Source organism: Labrus bergylta, chromosome 22 (assembly GCF_963930695.1).
Source record: "Labrus bergylta chromosome 22, fLabBer1.1, whole genome shotgun sequence".
Lineage (NCBI taxonomy): Eukaryota > Metazoa > Chordata > Actinopteri > Labriformes > Labridae > Labrus > Labrus bergylta.
The window spans coordinates 3,615,256-3,635,572 of record NC_089216.1 but is presented as its reverse complement, the minus strand read 5'-3'; the positions used below and the strand labels follow the sequence as shown (position 1 = coordinate 3,635,572).

Sequence of the window (20,317 nt, the reverse complement as noted above, 5' to 3'; positions counted from 1 at the left end):
ACTAACTAGCATTAGCTTTGGCTTTTCCTATTCAGGGTGCTGCATACAGCTGGTTAGAAACAACATCTTTTTAGTTTACTTGCATGTGTTTGGGACTACTTCACGATAAATAAACACCTTTCAAGGTCATTTCAACTGTTGCTTTTGGACATTTTATTCAACCAGTTGCTCTTAGTAAGTGCTTTTGACCTTTTGTACATGCATCTTTTAATTATTCATCCAAGAACACACGCATAAGCACCACAGGAAAAAAGTTTTCTACCTCTAAAACGTTCACTCTTTTCTTGCCGTTTATCCTTTATGAAACATTTTCTGTGCCGTAGGCTGACTGACATTATCAGCTGTGGAAAACCAGAGGTGTTTTACTTTAACTCAAGCTGGAACATCTTATTTTTCAGCTCTGTGTTTAGGTACTTTCTCTGCTCAGAGCGATCTGGAGTGTATCCTTTTTTTAATATCAAACAAAGATAAGGAGCCAGCATTTTGAAAAGATGTTCCCAGTGAGCACGCAAGTGGTTTTATAATTTCCCCCATCTCTGATGTGAGTTGTTAAGGTCAGGAAACTTGTCCAACCTTTGAAAACCTCAGGACAAGATTTTGTTGAAGTTTTTTGCCTCCTCCAGCTATGGTCTTACATCATATCTCTGACCAAAAAGCAATTGTATGTAGACCTCACTTAAAAACCACACAGTAATCATGTCATGTATAGCAACCCCAATTGCAGAAAAGTAACTTTTATCTCATCTTAAAAATATCTATTTGTCCATTCGTTTTATGGCGTCTGGTTGAAAACGGTGGATGTGGCACATCTCAAAGCTGTTTCATAACCGCCATTTAATAAACAAAAGAGAAAAAAGCATCACTTTTCAGCTAACACAACCGTAGTGTTACAAACTGTGGAGATGCCAAGGAACTAACTTCGCATCTCTTGACTTAAGGGACAATCTTAATATAATTATCTATTTTACTTAAGATCATTGGCTACATTTAAATTACCATGATGCTAAATATGTTAGCCTGTTAACAGCAGTTTACATTATGTGTTAGCATCAAGCTAACAAACAAAGAAAATTAGTCACTGCCAATAATTCAAATTTTGGGCAGTGACTTTTGAATTTAAAATTTATTTAAAATCAGCATCCCTACTAATGCCTAACTTCAGTTCCTTGAATGACCACTTGAGGCTGGCTCCAAAAGTGAGCCAATCCCCATAGACACCCATGGTAAAACAGCCTAGTTAAAACAGTAAAAATACAGATAAGAAGTAAGAATACAGTTTCTAAATACAGATACAATCTTTAACAAATAACGCAGATGTTGGTTAACTATACGCCTCAAAGGACCAACATTTATGTTACATTTTTCATAATTTGAGCCAGTTTTATTTTGTCTGCAATTTAGCTAGTTTTCAAAAGCCTGTTCGAAGTTACTTGCAAATAGGACCAAAGGAAATAGTTCAAAACAAAAGAGTGTGGTTGTTGAAAAAGTTTGCTTCCCTTCTTTAAATCCAACAGACTGAAAAATGGGGAGAAAAACAACACGTTTAATCTGCAGGATGAGCCTCCACTTCAAACTCAAGTTCCCTAATTGGATATTTAGCTTGAAGCTAAACCCTCAACACAATGCATACATCCGGTAAACACAGATTAGCTTTAGAAAGAAACAATGCAAAAGAAAGCGCAGTCAGAATGAACACATTTTAGGCTCCAAATGATAAAGAAAGTAAAATAGCATAGGCTCCATGGTGAGAATACATGTCTACTCGACAGTGTTTTGTAAATCATGCATGATTGCCCTTTGTTCTCCTCTGTGCGGCAGATGCTAACTGACATGCTCTTCTGTATCATAAACAGTGAGGCCTCGCTCTCTCTGGTGGGAGCCGATTGTGTGAAAGCGGCTTAGGAAGATGAAGCCGGTAGCTGGGAGAGTGAAATTGTGATTCCATACAGTACGGCAGCTTCAGTGCGAGGAGACGGCTGCTTCAGAGCAAACAAGACGTGATAGTGCCGGTGGATTCGCTGCAGAATAAATGTCTGTACGAGTCTCTGCAGGGAACTCTGTGTTCTTTGACTTTTAACTTTTTCACTGCTTTAAATCGAGAAGTAGTTTCTGCATGTTCCCCTCAGAGATACTTCCCATACTCATGTTGGGAGTCTATATTTATATTTAGAGTTTGGGGTGTTTAGCAGAGGATCACCGCCAAAGCAGTTTAGTTGGTGCGTCAGTGTATTGCTCACACAAACTGGAATTGACATTTCTGCAACAAGAATATCTCTCTCTCTCTCAGCCGGAGGGAAGATGACTCTGCGTTTATTATTTGTTTGCAAAGTTCTCTGGAGGATAATTTAATTTTAAAAACTGTAGAAGGATGTCTTAAATTGAAACCTGAGAAAAGAAAAGTGTACCTACTTACTTTTGGTGTCTTTAGGCTTTTGAAGTTATAAATGTAATTCTATAAGTGAGACGTGACCAAGGATGATTGTTTTCAAGTTTTAATGATATCCTGAGGTCAATGTACCCAGCTTAGGTAGGAGTATTTTAAGGACTGTTTTACTTGCACAGTCTTATATTGATGTTCCTTAGAGAAGGGGGCGGAAAGTGGTAACTGAGAACATAAAAAATGTAGAGACAGAGGAAGTATTCAGACCCTTAACCTACAAGTACAAGTAAGAAAGTAATAGAAACTTTTCAGAGTTATTACCACCACAGAAAATATCTTGATCTCCAAGTACCACCATTATGGCCAATATTGAAATACAATATTGTAGGGCTCTACCATCAGTGGTACCAATACCACAGTTTGAAAATTAATGCCTTACTCTATTTCAAATCAAAGCACTGCTTTAAAAATCGGACAGAGCTGAGTGTATGCTAGTATGAACATGACAGCAAAATAAAGTATTCAAAGTTTATGCAAAATAATCAAAGTACTCGGTAAAGGAAAATATCCCAACATGACCATGAAACCATGGCATGACTTATGCTATACCGTCTTAGTAGATTCCTTTATCTTATTGTGGGTTGATTGTTCTTGATTTTATTTCATTTCATCCACCGTTGTTGTGTTATCATTTTAAGAAAGATGTTAAACAAATGTATGATAAGTGGGATTCAAAACCAGGACATTAATATTAGCTTTCATGCTATGACCCATTAGCAGACTGACACAGCAGGTCGTCCTAATAGGGGAGTCAATGTAGTGTATCCTCCACAATGCATCATTAAATGACAATAGCTCCGCTGCACTTTCCATAACATTGTGTGATAATTGAGTCGTATAAATAAGGTTCCTTTCAGGTCGTCCCACAGATTATGTTCACTTTCGGGCCCTCATCAAGGACACAGTTTATCTAGTTCCATTATTCTTTTCCAATACAGGAGGCAGTGTGCAGTTTATGATATGCTGTTAGTGTTTAATGTTTTGGGCTGTAACAGGGATAGCTGTATAACTTTTACATATAATTTGATGCCATGAGGTCATATCTTGTCCCTGACCCAGAACCGACTTTGACCTCATGCCTTAACGACAGAATTGGTTAATTTAAAGTGACTCCCCACACAATACACAATAGACCAAAAAGAATGAAGTCAGGTAACCTTTGTCTTCATAGTCAGGTAACACTCTTCTTCATGGCAATAATCCAGGTCGCAGTTCTGTTATGCTAAGGCACCAACGTACCCGGACTGTTAACATTTGGCCGAAGCACCCTTATAGAGCACATCTTCATAATCAAACAAAGGACTAAAGGTTGACGACTCAATAAATTCCCTTGCTCTGAGGGAAAAGCAGAATTTATTTCTAAAATAAAATCCTAACTTCACCTTAAGTTTGGAGGCAAATTTAGCAATATGTGCTTTGAAAGACAGCTCACAATCGATAAGAAAACCCAAGTACTTGTAGCTTCTGACATGCTCGATTTGATTTCCTTAGGAAGTTAAAAATCAATGGGACATTCACTTGTAACTTACTTAAATGAGAAAACACCACAAGCTTTGTTTTATCTGTGTTTTGGAACAATTTTAGTTCCTGCAGACGAGACTGGACAACATTGAATGCTGACTGCAGAAACTCAAAAGCTTGTGCAACAGATGGCGATGATGGTGTCATCGGCATAGAAATGATACATGGCATTTTGACAAATGTTCACACACGGTTATTGATTTAAATGGAAATTAAAAAGGGTCCTAAAATCAAACCTTGAGGAACGCCCTTTGAGATCTCTAAAAAGGAAGAGATGAATGTTCTGGCTGACAGATAGTTGACAAACCAGAATGCTTCTTGATTTGATATGCCAAATATGATTGAGGATTTTGAACAATAATGATTGCACAATATGGTATCGTATCATATTGTATTGCCGAGTAATATTAACTCATTGTTTTCAGACAGGACACAGAACACTAATCCTCTCTGTTTAAGTCTTCTGATCCTCGGTGAAGCTGTTGCACGGACAACCTTAAACTTCTGTATTTTTGGGGAGGACGTTGCTTTTTCTTTATATTCATGACTTCAACTTAATGAAGTATCAAACATTTACCATGAATCACCCTTTTGAAGCTGCCATGTACAGATGTTGCAGGAAGGGTTGTAAAGAAAGAAACCCTGGCTTGTTTGGGTTGCTGTAACTGCTTCTAGCACCTGCAAAGAGAAATATAAATATGCTAATGCTAATGGACACGTAATTACAACTCTGAGCCATATTTTTAATGCTTTAAATCCACGCGGCAGGGTCAACCCAATATGCTCATCAACTTTGTGGGACATAAACAGTGACTGTGCAGAATTGCACATTTTCCACACCAAATTTGGTGACAGTATTCTGCTTGACGTTGTGTATCCGTGTGACCATCAGAGCTAATAAACGACACTGATTTCAGAATCTGCAATCGAAGCGACGGCTGTCACATTTGGGATTTCCTGCGTGAGCAAGTCGTGTGTTATCAGCTGCTCGATGTGTCGAATGATTTCATCACTGCTGACTCAAAGCAACGCCTCATTCATGTCGACGCTGAATGGCCATTTACGATCGCTCGGGCTGATTTGTTTTGATTGTCTGTTTCTGTTTGAGGTTTGATTGTGAGAGGAGCGGACGTCTCCTTTTTTTTTTGCCTCTTCCCTACTTTTCTTGTTCCTTCTTCTCTCCCTAATACTACAATCACAATTTGTCTTTTTTCTCTGCCCTAATCCCTCCTTCCCTCCCTCCCTATCTTCCTCCCTCTCCTAATTAAGCGCTCCCTCTCTCTGTCTCCCTTCCAAATCTCTTTTCTCCCTCGTTTTCTGCCTAATCCCCATTTCTTTTTTTCCACCCTCTATCCCTCCCTCGTTCCATCCTTCCCTCCTCTGTCCTTGTTCTCCCTGACAACACACTGCGTTATGTAATCTGTGTCTCTCGGTATTAGTTATGCAAATTCATACATTTTTATTGATGTGATATTCCCCTCTCTCTTTCTGCTGTCCTCATCCCTTATTTCCTCTTCCCTTTATTCCAATGTTCTTCCTCTTCCTCTCTCTATTTCATTTATTCCCCTTTTGTCCCTCCTTTTATTCCTTCTTTCATCTCCTCCCTTCTCTTTCTTCTTTCCTCTCCTCCTTTTCCTCTCTGCCGCGCTCTCAATAATCTTATTTCACTCTCTCTCTCCTCCCTCCTCTCTCTCTCCCTCCATCCATCACTTCCTCTCACATCTCCTCCCTCTCTTTTTTTCAGCCACCAGTGGTCTAGAGGCAGAGAGCGGCAGGCGCGGCGGCAGCAGCAGCAGCAGCAGCCACGGCGACGGCAACCACAGCAGCAGCATCAGTGGCGGCGGTGGAGGAGGAGGAGGAGGCGGCTACGGCAGCGGTGCGGCCCACTTCAGGTCTCCATGGCAACAGAGCGTGAACGTGTTCGGCTCGTGGAGCAGGCCGGAGTGTGTCGAGGAGCTGCACCAGCAGGCGCAGCTCAACCTCCAGAGCCTGCTGCAAGGTAAGGGCGGAGATGATGGAGAGGTAGTGGATGGATGGAGAGAACGTATGTGTGTGTGTGTGGGCGACAGTGTGTGGTGTGTGTGTGTGTGTGTGTGTGTGTGTGTGTGTGTGTGTGTGTGTGTGTGTGTGTGTTTTGAGTGGGTGGGAGAGGCGTGGACGCAGAAGCGGAGGCGGCAGGAAAAGTGTTTACATGCGTGTGGCAAGAGGACTGCGCTGATATGGGTGTGTGTCAGCCGCCTGAGAAGTGTGTGTTTATTAGTATGCAGATATGCTGTGTGACAGTGTGTGTTTAATTTCCCCTCGCTGTTCGCTGTTTATATTTTACTGAGGGTGTGCGCATGTAAGCTCAAAGGAACACCGCTGATAGTGGGTGTTTGATTCACCTTGCAGCGTTGTTATTTCAGGTAGTATTTGTCATTTTGTGTGCGTATGGGCAGGATGGGCATTGTTGATACCACAGTGTGTGTGTGTGTGTGTGTGGGGTTAGATTCCTGCAACGTGCATGTGTAGAAAGACGCGTTCAAAGACGTGTTTACATTTTATTCAGAGGTTGTAACTCGCCTTGTTTTTCTTGTCTAATCTGGAACCCTGCCATCCTGAGTGTCTCTTGTGTGTGTGTGTTTGTTTGTGTGTGTGTGTGTGTGTGTGTGTGTGTGTGTGTGTGTGTGTGTGTATGCGTAAATTAGCACTCAAGGGATCTGGGGTTTCCTATGTTTTCAGGTGATACTGTTTCTCTGCTTCTTCTCTCTCTCTCTCTCTCTCTCTCTCTCTGTGACTCATGCTGTCTCGCCCTTTGCCGGACTCTTTATGAAACGATCACAATTTTTTTTAAGCTGAATGAAAGAGGGGCGGGGGAGGGGGGCATCGGGGGGGGGGGGGGGGGGAGCTGTTGAATGTTTGAATGGCAACTTTGAACAAACACCTGAGGGTATGAATGAAGCATTGATCGACATAAGGCACTACATGTCATAGTTCTATATCACTCACATTGTATTGATCTTGGAGGTTGAAAGTTGTTAAAATAAACAACATTCACACAGAGGTAGTTGATTTGTTAGGGTCTATTTCCAGCTGTGGATCAATACGCAATCAGTGCTGTGGTTAGTAATAACAGTGCAAGCGGCGCGAGCTAATGTTAACAGTATGAGTACATGCTGGATTTAATTAGAAAATAGTAAAGGGCTGCTTTGATTAAATCAACTAATCAATAAGTTCAACTTTGGTAAATGGTAAATGGACTTGAGCTTGTATCCAGGCTGCTGTGTAAAGTGACCATCAGAAGTAACCAATCCCCATTCATACACCGCTGACAAAGCAGAGGGAGCAACTTGGGGTTAAGTGTTTTGCCCAAGGACACATCGGACATGTAGCTGCAGGAGGTGGGGATCAAACCCTCAACCGTCTCTACCAACTGAACCACGGCCGTCCCGTAATATTATGTAATATACTGTAAACTATTTTGATGATCTATTCATTGTTTTTAGTCATTTTAAAGAAAAAAAAAATCTGATTTCAGCTTCTTAAATGTAAACATTTCCTCATTTCTTTTCTACTAGGAAACGTATAGCGGACTCTGTCACTTGGCCCGCTACTTCAAGAGTCTTTTTACGTCATGTCTTTCCTCAGGAGACCCCCCCAGCCCCCCTCCTTTCTGACATTGATGGTGTCCCTCTGTGAGGTGCATGTGTGAACGACGGTCCTCCTGAAAATCTCTAGAAATGTTCAGCAGTCTAATGTGAAAACGGCTCTGCAGCACTCTGTAAGCTGATAGAGCAACTATTTACATGATGGGCGATATTTCAGAAAAGGGACGGATGGGGAAAAAAGAAAATCTAAACTTTGAAACAAAGCGAATGAACAGTGTGCGGATTGTTCTCTGTCTTCCTCCTGACATGATGCTCTGCAGACATACAGCAAAACTATCCAGATGTCTGAACTCTAAAAGAGATGGCTTATCGTAAACCAATCAGTGACAGCAGACTGATACGTGATCAGACTCTCACTTTCTGAACTGTCCTTGCTGAGAATAGCGATTAAAAAGTAGACGTTTACTTTATGGCTCTCCGCGGCATTATGCACGGGAAGCCTTCACAAGCGTTCTGTCTGCTTCAGTATTTAAAGAAATCATGAATCATCCACAGGCTTATTTTATGGATGTAGTGCAGATATTTCTGTTCTTTTTTGTGTCATCTCTGGACATAAAAGAGAGTTTCTGTCTGAGGGAGAAGTGAGTGTTTTGAAAGAGAAACTGAAATGCTATATCAGGAAACACAAGGATGCAGTGGGGATGAATTTATCTTTATCTGCTTTTGGTCTTTTCTTGGGATTTGTTAAAAATATGAGATATACGGGGGGCGCTGGTAGACTAGTGGTAAGTGCAGGCACCCCGTGTGTGGAAGCCAGTGGCGATTCTAGAGTCTGTTGGGGCCCCGGGCAGGAAATAATTGGGGGCCCTACAACCGGCGTTCATCACCATCATGCCCTCCAATGTCCCGACGCTTACTCCTCTTCCTCTTTCTTTCAGTTTCTGTTTTCTCTCCTCCAGTATAGACAGATAATTCCTCTGCATTTTTCTTTGTAAACTTTGTTTTTCAAAGCAACAATGCTCGCAACGCTTAGCAGGGCAACGAAAGTGAGTGCTGTCAGACGGGGCCCCCATTAGGGAGGTCTCCTACTGTCACTGCAAAATTTGCACATTTTGGGCCACTGCTTTGGTTTAAAGTTTGTCGGCCATCAGGGGCCCACTTTCTGGTGTGGGGCCCCAAGCAGTTGCCGGCCTTGCCTGTTGACAAGCAGCACCTCTGGCGGACGCTATAGACCTCTAAGCGGGCGGCGCAGGTTCGAATCCGACCTGTGGCTCCTTTCCCACATGTCATTCCCCACTCTCTCTCTCCCCGATTTCTGACTCTATCCAGTATATAAATAAAATAAACCCTTAGTGCACCGGACGTTTCCTTTATTCATAATCCCTTTGTCAACACCACTTGTTGATCAAAAATGACGACAGAGTTCAGTTGGTGTTGGATTTAGAGATGTGTTATCTTTAACCTTATAAATGTATTGGTAGTTTTCTTTCCGCACTCTCTCTTACCTCTTTGAGTAAATCGTGTTGGACTTTAGCTTTTACAGTATACAGTCAGTAACCTCCTACATCTTTCTCTCCTTCCACACTGCCATGTCTTAATTTTTTTTATGTGTGTGTGTGTGTGTGTGTGTGTGTGTGTGTGTGAGATTTTTTTGTGTGAGTATTAAGCCAGTTATTGTCTCAGACATGCTGGCATCTTGTGTTTGTTAAAAATAAGACAAATGAATGCGGCCGTGGGCGGACAAAAAAGCGACGAGTGTGTGTTTTGTGCATCCATTCATCTTTCCTGTCATCTCTGTTCGTTTTTGCCACTTTGTGTGTGTGTGTGTGTGTTTGTGTGTGTTTTCACTTCAAAAACCAGTGTCCATTCCCGCTGTGTGTATGTGTGTGTGTTATATAACAGCACCCAGCTGTACCGTCTCTCTCTCTGTGTCCATCCTCTCCAGCATCGGTCTCCTCTGGCCTCAGCGCGGTTAAATATTCATACCCTCCTCTCCTCACACTCTGTCCTCCATATTTATGAAGCCGGCTGTCGTGCTCGCTGTTAGACAGATCTGCTGCGTTTTCTGCTGAGATTCAACCCCCCCACCCAACCCACCCTACCCACCCCGGCCCGCAGTGAGATCCGTGTGATTTGTTGCACTTTTGCTGCTAAGTGGGCACCACTGAAATCCAACCACAGTTCCCACCATGGATTGATTAGCATACAAAGTTTTTTCGATATTGGACTGTGTTTGTCAGCTTCCCTGATTCCTGATTAGGGTTCCTAATGAGTGACATTTTCTGTAATGAGCAGGTTTGCTGTAATCTGTAAGTCTTCAATTATAATTGGTCTCCCTGTAGTTTTGACCCTTTCAATCAACAAGTCCTTCAACACTAAATTACCAAATATGTTGTTTCTCTTTGCTTTCAACTGCAACTCTAAAAAATGTTGGCAGGAAGAAAATTGGTGTTTTCAGGGCAAAGACATTTTTTAATTGTATAAAAACAATCAAAGACCTCGTCTCTTTATTCCTGCTCTTGAATACCTGGGAAAATAATGGTTATTCAGGGGTTGGCATCAAGTTGGGCTACAGTAGCTTTCAAGATCACTGGCCTCACCATGGTAACCACTGGTCCAGGAACATTACCTTTGATTCCCTAGCAAAACTACCTCATTGTTTCTGTACTCAACTTGTCTGAATATGTCGACATTGAGCGGTAGACTCAGCAATGGACTACATTTTAAGCTGCAGTGGCAACAGTGAAGCTGTCGGCGATGGCTGCCTTTCAACAATAGCCTATTCCAGGCGGTATATTCACGTCCCTGTGACGTTTCGCTTTCAGTCTGAATGTTGCAGAGGTGTTATGTGGGGAAGAAGTGATGCCCCCCATCTGTACTGTCTTCAGAGGTTGTAACAGGCAAGATGGTTGAATTTAACTCAACAGACTGCAGGCTTAAGGGGTTTGGTGCCTTGCCCAAGGGCACCTCTGCAGTGCTGGAGAAGTGACCTGGAACCTATCCAGCTACCAGACCAACTTCCATATTTTGGTCTGCCATCCAGACCATCCAGTTCCCAACCCAAGTCCCTATAGACTGAGATACTGCCGCGTCCTCCACTACTCTTTACATTGAATAGTTTTTCCCAAATTGACTTCAGTTATCACAATTTTTTTATTAATGTTCTGGAAAAAGATCAGAACATCCTCAATTTTTAAAACATAGGCATCTCAACCTTTTTTTTTCGTCAATTGTCAGTCTTAAATACTAAAATAGTAAGGTTCTTCCCATTGGTAGCTCAGTTTGGTTCTCCATTGTTGGCAGATACATGGATGAGAAAAGGCAGATTTACAATAGGAAGATTTGCACCTCACTTATTTCCTAATGCTCCTGGCTGGCTCCAGCCTGCATATTAATGAAGGTTCCTCCTGCTCTGCAGACACATTTACTGTGTTATCTGGCAGGATTTGCTGCAGCTTCATTTGCATGTTGTATATTTTTATTTTTCACTCCATCAATCAAAAGAAACATATTATATTATTCCTTCACATTAACTTGTGAACTTTATATTGGAAGCTCAGCTACCGTCATCCGTTAAAGTCAGACTGTTTGCACATACAGTACTTTACCGTAATTTAACACCAATGCTCAAAACACCATCCGTTACCACCTCCTCAAAACTCGACTTATTTCACTGACATCTGTAGGGTATGTCAATTTGTATGCATATAATCACACATATTTTACTGAAATATTAAGACTCTTTCAATACATATATAGCAATAAAAATAAATGCAGCTGTAAAAAGTCGACTTTATAATTCTGCTGTTTTAGTACTTTCTGTTAATTATGAGTGTTTTTCTCTTCTAATGTAATTGAATGGATTAAACTTCCCATTTATTGGGCCTTTTGTCAAACTTTATTGGAGTTTACATAACTTATGTCATAGTGAATGGATGGGAAACTGGCAGCTTGCTTTGGATTGCTTCCCAATCAAGACACTTTTATGTTGGTTGGTTTTGGGAAATTAAAAATGGATCTATTGTTGACCCTGATTTAACACAGTCATCATAATACTTAGCTTTGTTTTGATGGTTTATAGCAGTCAAATATTGTTTTTGGTGATCAAACTGGTATGTTTAAATAACTAATAATTAATGTGGGGCGGGAAACTGTAATAGCTGATGAGGGTTTTCTGGCACATCTTCACCAACTTCCAAGGTGCATAGTAGTCAAGACCACACTAACAGAGACCAAGACCACACCCGGGACCGGAGTGCTCAGAGACCGAGACAAGACCAAGACATTTAGGGATCAACTGAGTCAAGACCAAGACCATAATTATCAATGAAAAAAGTTTAATGAAAGTCTTAAAGTGGTAAAAAGTTACAGTAATACTTGTATTTTAAAGAACAACTTTATTAGACCAACGTGTTTCGGCTTGTGGCCTTCATTGGGGTCATCAAGAAGCATACATTACAAAAATCATTTAAGTAGGCTGGGTCGGACAGACGGGTAGGACGGGAAAATGTAAAAAAAAAAATTCTGATAAATGTTGTCTAGCTACTTGGTTAGCAAACCCATGCTTGCCAACCGGGTTAATCTTTCCTTCAGTTTCCCTGCATTTTGGATTTTAAATTCCCATGGTTTTGTTGGAAATTTGACCAGTGGGGGGGCTTAACGCACTTCAGCGCTATTGGCTAAGACGCCAGTCAAAATATGCAGCAAGTCCTTTGTAGCGTGTTGCTTTTACAGGAAAGCGAATCGAATAACACTCTGCGGGTTTTATTTTCATTTTAAGACCTGAATCACCAAACCCCATTGATTCCTGCTCATTTTCATTTAAAAGGAATTTTAAGACCCAGACGGGCTGCCGCTGGAGGAATAGTGAACACGTCAATTTAAATGCTTTTCACAATTATTTTAATGCAAATGCAAATTTGTAAAACACAGCATTTGATTCAGGCAGGCATTTAGCATTTCTGGCCCAAGTTGGCTCATGAACACAGAGCTCAAACAAGTCCTTGTTGTCGTACTGAATCCATCCCGCAGCAGTGCCTTTGACAGTGAAGGGAGCCCTTTTAGGAGGATTTATACATTGTTTGAACTGTTATAACTGACTGACCTTCGTAATATGCTCGTCTGTTTGGGTTGAACCACAAAATATCGTCTTTTCGCTCTCCTGGAAGTAAAGAGAGTTTGGCTGAACTGTCACTCTCTGTGTCTTTTCCCATTTTCTTCTTCTCTGTCGAGTTTTTATTTGGAGCGACATCCCGGAGAATCAGACAAGACAAACTCGTCTGTCTTCTTTCTTTCCTTTGGGGGGTCTTTTTAGAGAAGTGTTTCAAATACAGGCCTAAGTGAGATACTCTTAAATGCTATGATCTCAGGACATTTGCATTTAAGCTAACCTGCCACAATCTCAGATGAAGCTCACAAATGATCAAACACTGAGCTGAGGTGACAGCAGCCTGCAGGTAAGAGGAGCACAGTCATAACGAAAATGTCGCCTCCTATAATCTGTTTAGAGGTTCTAAAAAAAATCGACGCTCGTGATGGGAAGGAGAGACATGACAAGTTTGGTCAGGCCGTCCTTGTAGAAAGCTTTAGACGTTGTGCAGTGACATTTCCTCTCTCTGATTGTTTGGCCAAGTGGAAAGAACAGTCTAACAAGTCTCTCAAGTATCTTTAAGGTTGGGAAGTAAGAATGAATTTCAGGTGGCAAATCAAGCTGGGTTGATTGTACCAGGCGATATTTTGACCAGTGCTGAACGTTTGTTAAGTTGAAAATGAATCAAAATCCATTAAAAAAAATGATTTGCTTTGGTCTTTTTCGAAACACATATCTCAATTTTCTTCTCCAGCTTCTAAATATGTGGATGTGTTGCTTTAATCATTAAAAGCAGTTTATTAGTCTTCTGGTTTTTGACTGTTGGTTTGTCAAAAACTGAGATTGTGTTGAGCATTATGTGAAATAGTTTTTCTGCTTTTGATAGTCTAAAATATTAGAGGTATAACATGCAAACTTTGAAACATTAAAATAGCAAATCTATCCTAACTAAATATATTAGATGTTATGTGTTGAAATTACATTGGAGATTGAAGGTAATAGAACTGAGACATGATGGATTTTCAAGGACAAAAGCCACAGAAACAGGATGTGACTCAAAGTATTGAATCATGACGTGATAAAACAGAAAGAAGAAGAAGTAACCTCTGGGTTTTACCTCTAAGCTAAACCACTCAGGGAATGATATGAAGATGCAAGGTTTAGTGGTAACAAAGAGATGTCTGCGGTTCCTCAGCCTTGAATTACCTGAATGCAAAAAACTCAATTTAGAAATGAGAAGTCTTTATTCCATAAAATGTACGATACAAACATCATGTAGTCATCTGCAAATTACTTTTAAATGACTGACAAGAATAACGACTCAACTTTGTCCTGACAAATGGAGACGCATAATTGGATCAGGACCCTCCTTGCGGTTTCTAATGACCAACATAAACTAGGCCGCAAACTGCCCAGATCTGTCCTTCTAGGTCACAACCATCAAGTACACACATTCTTATAAACACCAGCCTCCTTTTTCCATTAATGGATTGATCAATTGTGCGTGTTAAATCACAAGGACAAAGACATGTGTGTGCACTCACACACACACATTCATGCATCTGAGGCGTCGTGCACGTAATGTACACAGACAAACAAGCGCTGTGAGAGGGGTGAAAGAGGGGTATTGTTAACTTCCGTCTCCCCCCCTACTTTCGTCTTCATGCAGGGGAAGAAAGGGTGACCCAAATTTGACACGACTGGGGCGCATATTGTCAAGGACGGGTGGGTTTATCTGTGAATGGTGCACTGTACACACAAAAACACACAACGATGCACTATGATGCACATGGGCTTCAGTTTTTTTGGGGCGACATTTAGAGTGCACATTTGAACAGATTTGTGGGTACACCAGAGGTACACACACACATTTTTGCACTTACAACACATTCACACAAACACCTAAAAGAATGATGGACATGCACACCTACGCACAAACACACACAATAAACAGGTTAGTGATGCATGAGTGCTCGGCTAGCTTGTCTGGACACAGGAAGGGGGTGGGGTAGGTCGTGTTAAACTGCTCTGTGTGTGTGTGTGTGTGTGTGTGTGTGTGTGTTTGTGTTTCTGCATCAGTGGGAGTGACCGGCATACCTTTACACCCCGCACACCAATAGCCTCCCTCCTCCCCCTCCCTCCCTGGTTTTCCCACCCTGCAGTCGTGTTTCCGAGCTGCACTCAGCACAACCGGCTGTTATCTGAAGCATGGATCTCCAACTGTTTACCTTCCTTCTGCTTCTGCTTTAGTGCGCTGCTTTAAGGACTCAGTGAACACATCTGCAGTTTGTGTGTTTCCAAACTTTTGACTTTAACTGGAACAGTTTATTTCGCTTTATTGTTTTATCTGGGTGATTCTTCAAGAAGCTGAGTAGAAACCTGGCACTGGTGGAGGAAGTTACCTGATCTTTAAATGTGAGTAAAAGTTGCAGTACCAAAATGTAAAAGTCCTACATTTTTCTGAATCAAAACTAGCCAAGCATTTGATAGTCGTATCTCAGTATTTTATATTTTCATTTCATTTCAAACCTTAATTTAATCCTCGAAAATCATTGCGGCTTCCCTCATTTACAATGATGTTGATACAAACAAACAAACAAAACGATCAGGTTTATATGATTTGATCATAATTGAACTGGTGCATGTTAGCAGCATGTTCCGCTCTGTCATTTAACTGCTAGTTATATTGCAAATATATATTTGTAATTTATTGTCTTTTTCCTATGAATCACTTTGACATGCTATACTCGCTCTTTTTTCCAATTCTCTTTTTACTGTTTATTTTTACACAAATTCACCAACATAAGTTTGTTTTACGGAAAATTTACTAAAACTGATTCTATTTCTGATTCCAAATGTATTAGCAGGTCACAAGGGAACTAGTCTTACCTGTATACTTAGGGTTTATACAAAATGCAACAAATTTTGTATGATGTGTAATATGTTCTGTAAGTGCTGAGTGATTTGTTACTCAGCTTTTTCCTGCTTAAGTTGAAATTTAAAGTGGCTTAAAATGGAAATAACTAAGAATGTTCCCAGCAGTCTATTTAAGAAAAGACTCAGAAAACAGTCCAAATTGAGCACATTTTAATTTAAAATTGTTAGCGGTAAACAATGTCATTTGGTTTGCAGAGTGTTTTACAAGTATATGTCCTTTTTCTAGATCAAAATACTGCAAAACTGCACTGCTACTACAAGATGTTGTCTGTTCAATGTGCTTGTTTACATCTGGGTTGGAGAGCAGGCCCTTTAAATCGATGGCTACAGCCCCGGCTAGAGACGGGCGACTTGGTTGCAGTTTGAGCACAACAACCGGCATCGAAGGCCAAAATATATTATTCGTTTAACCGACTATTAATTCTGGTGCTGACTGGCTAGGGTGACGTTTGATCGTTTAGGCGATAAATAGCATTTTAGTTCAATACTTGGCAATAATTAAATGTTTTACAGTCAAGCATGATGCTACACTGGGGCTAGGGGGCGCTATAGCCTCATCACAAATCTGTCTAGCCCTGGTTAATCCCCTTCATGTATGTCTGCTTTTATTTTGAAAAAAAAAAACAGAGGACTTGAAAAGTGACTAGGAATTTACATCTTTTCTGTTCCCCTGTGAAAGAATAGTATCATATTTTGCAAAACACTCTAAAATCTGCGTCAATTAATTACTGCGTGTTCCCTTACTGCACAAACACAGCTTCACATTTTTGCAGACTTGATAAAACAACCAGGATGCTATGTGTTAATTAGCGCGCTGTAGGGGTGCTGGTGGGCGTATTTTCCCAGTTTCCCCCCCTCTCGTTTCAGTCTAAACTAATTCCCCCTTGCTGGATCCAGCTCTGTTCCTTCACACACTGACATGAGGCTGGTATTAGTCTTCTCGTCTCAGTTGGCAAGAAAATTAATAAGATTCCCCAAAATGGTGAACTCCTTTTTTAAAAATAAAGAATGGGGCTTAAAAGAAGATTTTGCTGCCGGAGGATATTCAGCAGCCACATGGAAACACAAACAATTCCCTCTTGATGTTTCTGCCTTGTTAAATCATTTATCAGACATTGATAAAGCTTTATGTTAAGAGTTTCTTGAAACAGAGAAAGGGGGATTTCCTAGCCTACTAAAACACAACTTTTGCTGCAGAAACAAGAAAGCTTCCATCTTCTAAACGGCCAACTTCAGAGGCCACTGCCAACATCTCTTCCCCTGTTACCGCTAGTGTAATTTTCTCTGATTTCCTCCGCTTCTTCTTTTTCTACACCCACTTTGTCTTCTCTTTTTGGTTTCATCTGAACCTCTCTCCCTCCGATATTTCTTCCTTAACTGCCTCGTCTTTCCTTCCTATAGCTCTATGTTTCTTCTCCGCCTACATCATCTTCTGCAGTTTTCTCCTCTTCCTTTTTTGACATAAACTTCCTCCTAATAATTTTCTTGCTCTGTCCTCAGACTGAGAACCTCCTTCTTGTTATTTCTCAGTCTTTTCATCTCTTATTAATCTGCACTTTCTCTCCTCAGTTCTTCGTCTTTGCGGTTTATCCTCTTCTGACCTTCTTCATGTTCTTTCATGAAACTTTTCCTCTTGTTTCAATTCCTTCCGTATTTCATGCTTCTCTTTAATCCCCCTTCCTCTGAATTTATTTAATTAATCCTCTCTCCTTTCTCTTCACCTGCTTCCTTCAAGTTTCAACTACATCTTTGTCCCCTATTTGTTTGCCATCTCCTCCTCAGTCACCTCATCTGTTTCCACCTCACTTTCTCTCCTCCTCATTCTCACACTTACTTTTCTCCTTCTTCATTTTGTATAGCTCCCATGTCTTCAGACTCTTGCTGACTCCTCACTTCTGCTCATTTTTTGCTAACCGGCTGATCCAGCTGTTTCTGCAAGCAGCAGTCAGGCACTTTGTAATCAATTATTTTTAACACTGCAAAAATGGACAGTATACCTAAGTGCCCAGGGTGTTAAATGCAACTATGAATATAAAGAGCCAGAAATGTGTTCTCTCATAGCAGGTGCTTACCAAATGATAGGTCTACTTCCCAAGGAATAGTCAAAAGCACCCATCAAACAGGTCCTTAGTTTATCATTTTTATATTAACAGTCACTGGTATGCCCAAACCTCAAATGGAAAAAGTTGGTTTTAAACTGAGAATTTGGTGTAAAACGTTTTTTTTTTAAACTTAAGGTGATGATCCTTCTTTTGGTGTTCCACCTTCAGTTTAATTTTCCATGTGGTTTGTAAGCCGTAATAAATGGGTTTGTTCATTGTTCATATATTAAAGACTCAAGTAAGGGAACATCTGGTTTGCCAGGTTGAGAGTAAACCAAATTGTCCTCCAACGGCCGCAAAGGTTTACTGTTCCCACCCTCGTATACGAACCAGACTTTGGTTAATTAGCACCTCAAGCAAGGGCAGGTTACATGTCCTCATTCCTTCATGTTCATACCACACGTGAGGTTTTTGTTGTAAAATGGTCACATTTTGGTCAAGTTTAGTCATAAAAACTACTTTGGGATCTGGGTTAAAGTAAGTCTGCAAGTTAAGTTGGTTAAATTACGTATGTTGGATGTTACCTATGGCACGTGAATGCTGTACATGTAATTTAGAAATCAACACTGACTATCGGTTTCAGGCTGTACACTTGTCTCCTTGTTGAAAATCCTGTTCGACATGAACATTGGCCTTTACTGCCACTTCAACATGATTGGCAGAACCAGCTCCTTGCTTTAGCTTTCAATTTCTCCATATGCTATCTTAGCTAGTAAGAGTATTCCCAAACGTCCGCACTCTTTTGTTAATGGAAGGTCCCTAGTTTATCACTGTCTGTTCTGTTGACATAAAGTTAATACTTCTCTGATAATAGGTTCATAAATCATTCCCTAAAATCTGCAATTGCACATTTTAAATTAGTGGTTAATGAATGAATTTTGGACCACATGACCTGTGACTGTTTTACAGGTCAGCGTTCAAATGGTCCACTGGTCTGATCGGAGAACTAATGACTAAAAACACATTGTTGTCTTCTTTTAGGACATAACAAACAATTATCCTTATTTTATTAACCCCTTGTAATTGACTTTGAAGCTTGTGAAAATACTTACTAAACTTTTAAAACAGAACTTAGTCTGAAGTTGCAATAAAACAAATCCAGTAATATACCTTTTTAGAAAGCAACCCAGCTTTGAAAAGTATACACACTGCAGCAACAGCACAACAGCTAATGTGTCACATTGTAGCAGTGTTACATACACTGTTGAGCTTGCATGATGCTCATTGGGATTAATGAGAGGATTTTTGCATGGGACCATGATTTATTTTTTTGCATGGGAGCATCCATTCCAATCAGATTAAATTGGCCGGAGTCTGCACGGAGGAACTAGCCTCGAGCTACAGATTGAGGGGTTGCTTTGGCTTTGGATTTCTATCCTTATTGGCAAGCAAGCTCCAAAAAAAATCTTCTTAAATATAAAGTTAACTACATAAAAACTTAATAATTGAAATACCATAAAGATGCTGAAGTTCAGGCAATTGGAAGCTAAACCAACAAAGCTTTTGCAGAATCTGGAACACCAAAATGTTTTGTAACTTGTTCAATTCTGGTCTTTTCGTACCTGTCCTTCTTATTTTCCCCCACCTTCTTCCACAAGTACCTTGTGTCTTTTTTTTTTTTACATACAAAGAATAACTTTCGACATGTGGTGGTAAATTGTTTTTTTGCATGCAACAAGGAGCTAACTGAAAGTGTGATCCTCCTCTTGTGAAAGTCAGTGTTTGAATTTCTCTGCATAACAGCTTTTCCCATTCTTAAGTTCTTAAAATCTTTAAAAAACTCAACTATTACCTCCACAACACAAAGTAATTAAGCTAAAAAAGACAATTGCCATGCGTGTACATTCATTAATTGGCACTGAATGTTGTAAATGTTTGGCCATGTGTGGAGTCGTTTGTGTGGTTCTTCTGAAGTTTAGAGACATATCATCTCCTGCCGGCATTTCCTGCTGCTGGCTCTTCTTTAGTTGAGCTGAGGGATCTTACGTCAGTGGCAATGATCCCAAATGCCATTAAAAAGCAGCACAAAATGTGTGGGCGGCCGGACTGGCTGCCCTTGGATGAAAACACATCATTATCTTTTTGTAGTTTGTGCCACTGCTGCTGTATATTAATTTCTATTCATGACTCTTGAACACTCCCACGTTGCCTTTCGTTCGCTTAACTCTGACACCTGCCAAACTTTCTGTAAACATCTCTAAATGTGTTTGCCAGACTGCAGCGGAGGCTGTCACAGTGCAAAGAATCTTAAAGTAGATGTAACGACCCTGACTATGGAAGCACTTTACCACATAGATAATAAAAGAAGTCCAGTAAAATGCTGTACTCTTTCAGGAAGTAATTTTATGTCTTCTAAATAACGAATAAGACTGGAGGAAAAAGCTTGACTCCATGTTTCCTGGACTGGCCTTTTGAATTCTTGTGTTTGTTTGTTTGTTTGGCTGTTGCCATCTTGGATTTTGTGAACCACAAGTGGCAATATTTGGATAGTGGATGGATAGTGTAGTGTGCAAAGGGAAAGGGTCAGCAAACTCTGATACTCGCTGTAAATGACATAATGGGGGGATAAAGCCGTATCACCGTTGAGTTGGCATCGGTGGTGGTAACAGAGGCAAAAATGGCGTCACTGTAAAACGTTGGA

At 40.6% G+C, this 20,317-nt stretch overlaps 1 protein-coding gene across 4 annotated transcripts in view; it reads left to right on the top strand.

Moving 5' to 3' along the window:
- The window catches only part of nhsl2 (NHS-like 2), a 126,432-nt gene that overhangs the window by 78,945 nt on the left and 27,170 nt on the right, over positions 1 to 20,317 (top strand). For all 4 annotated transcript variants that reach the window (XM_065950694.1, XM_020654195.3, XM_065950696.1 and 1 more), the window contains exon 2: positions 5,706 to 5,960. In XM_065950694.1, coding sequence (XP_065806766.1) covers positions 5,706 to 5,960 — 255 coding nt within the window. The remainder of the gene's footprint in view (positions 1 to 5,705; positions 5,961 to 20,317) is intronic.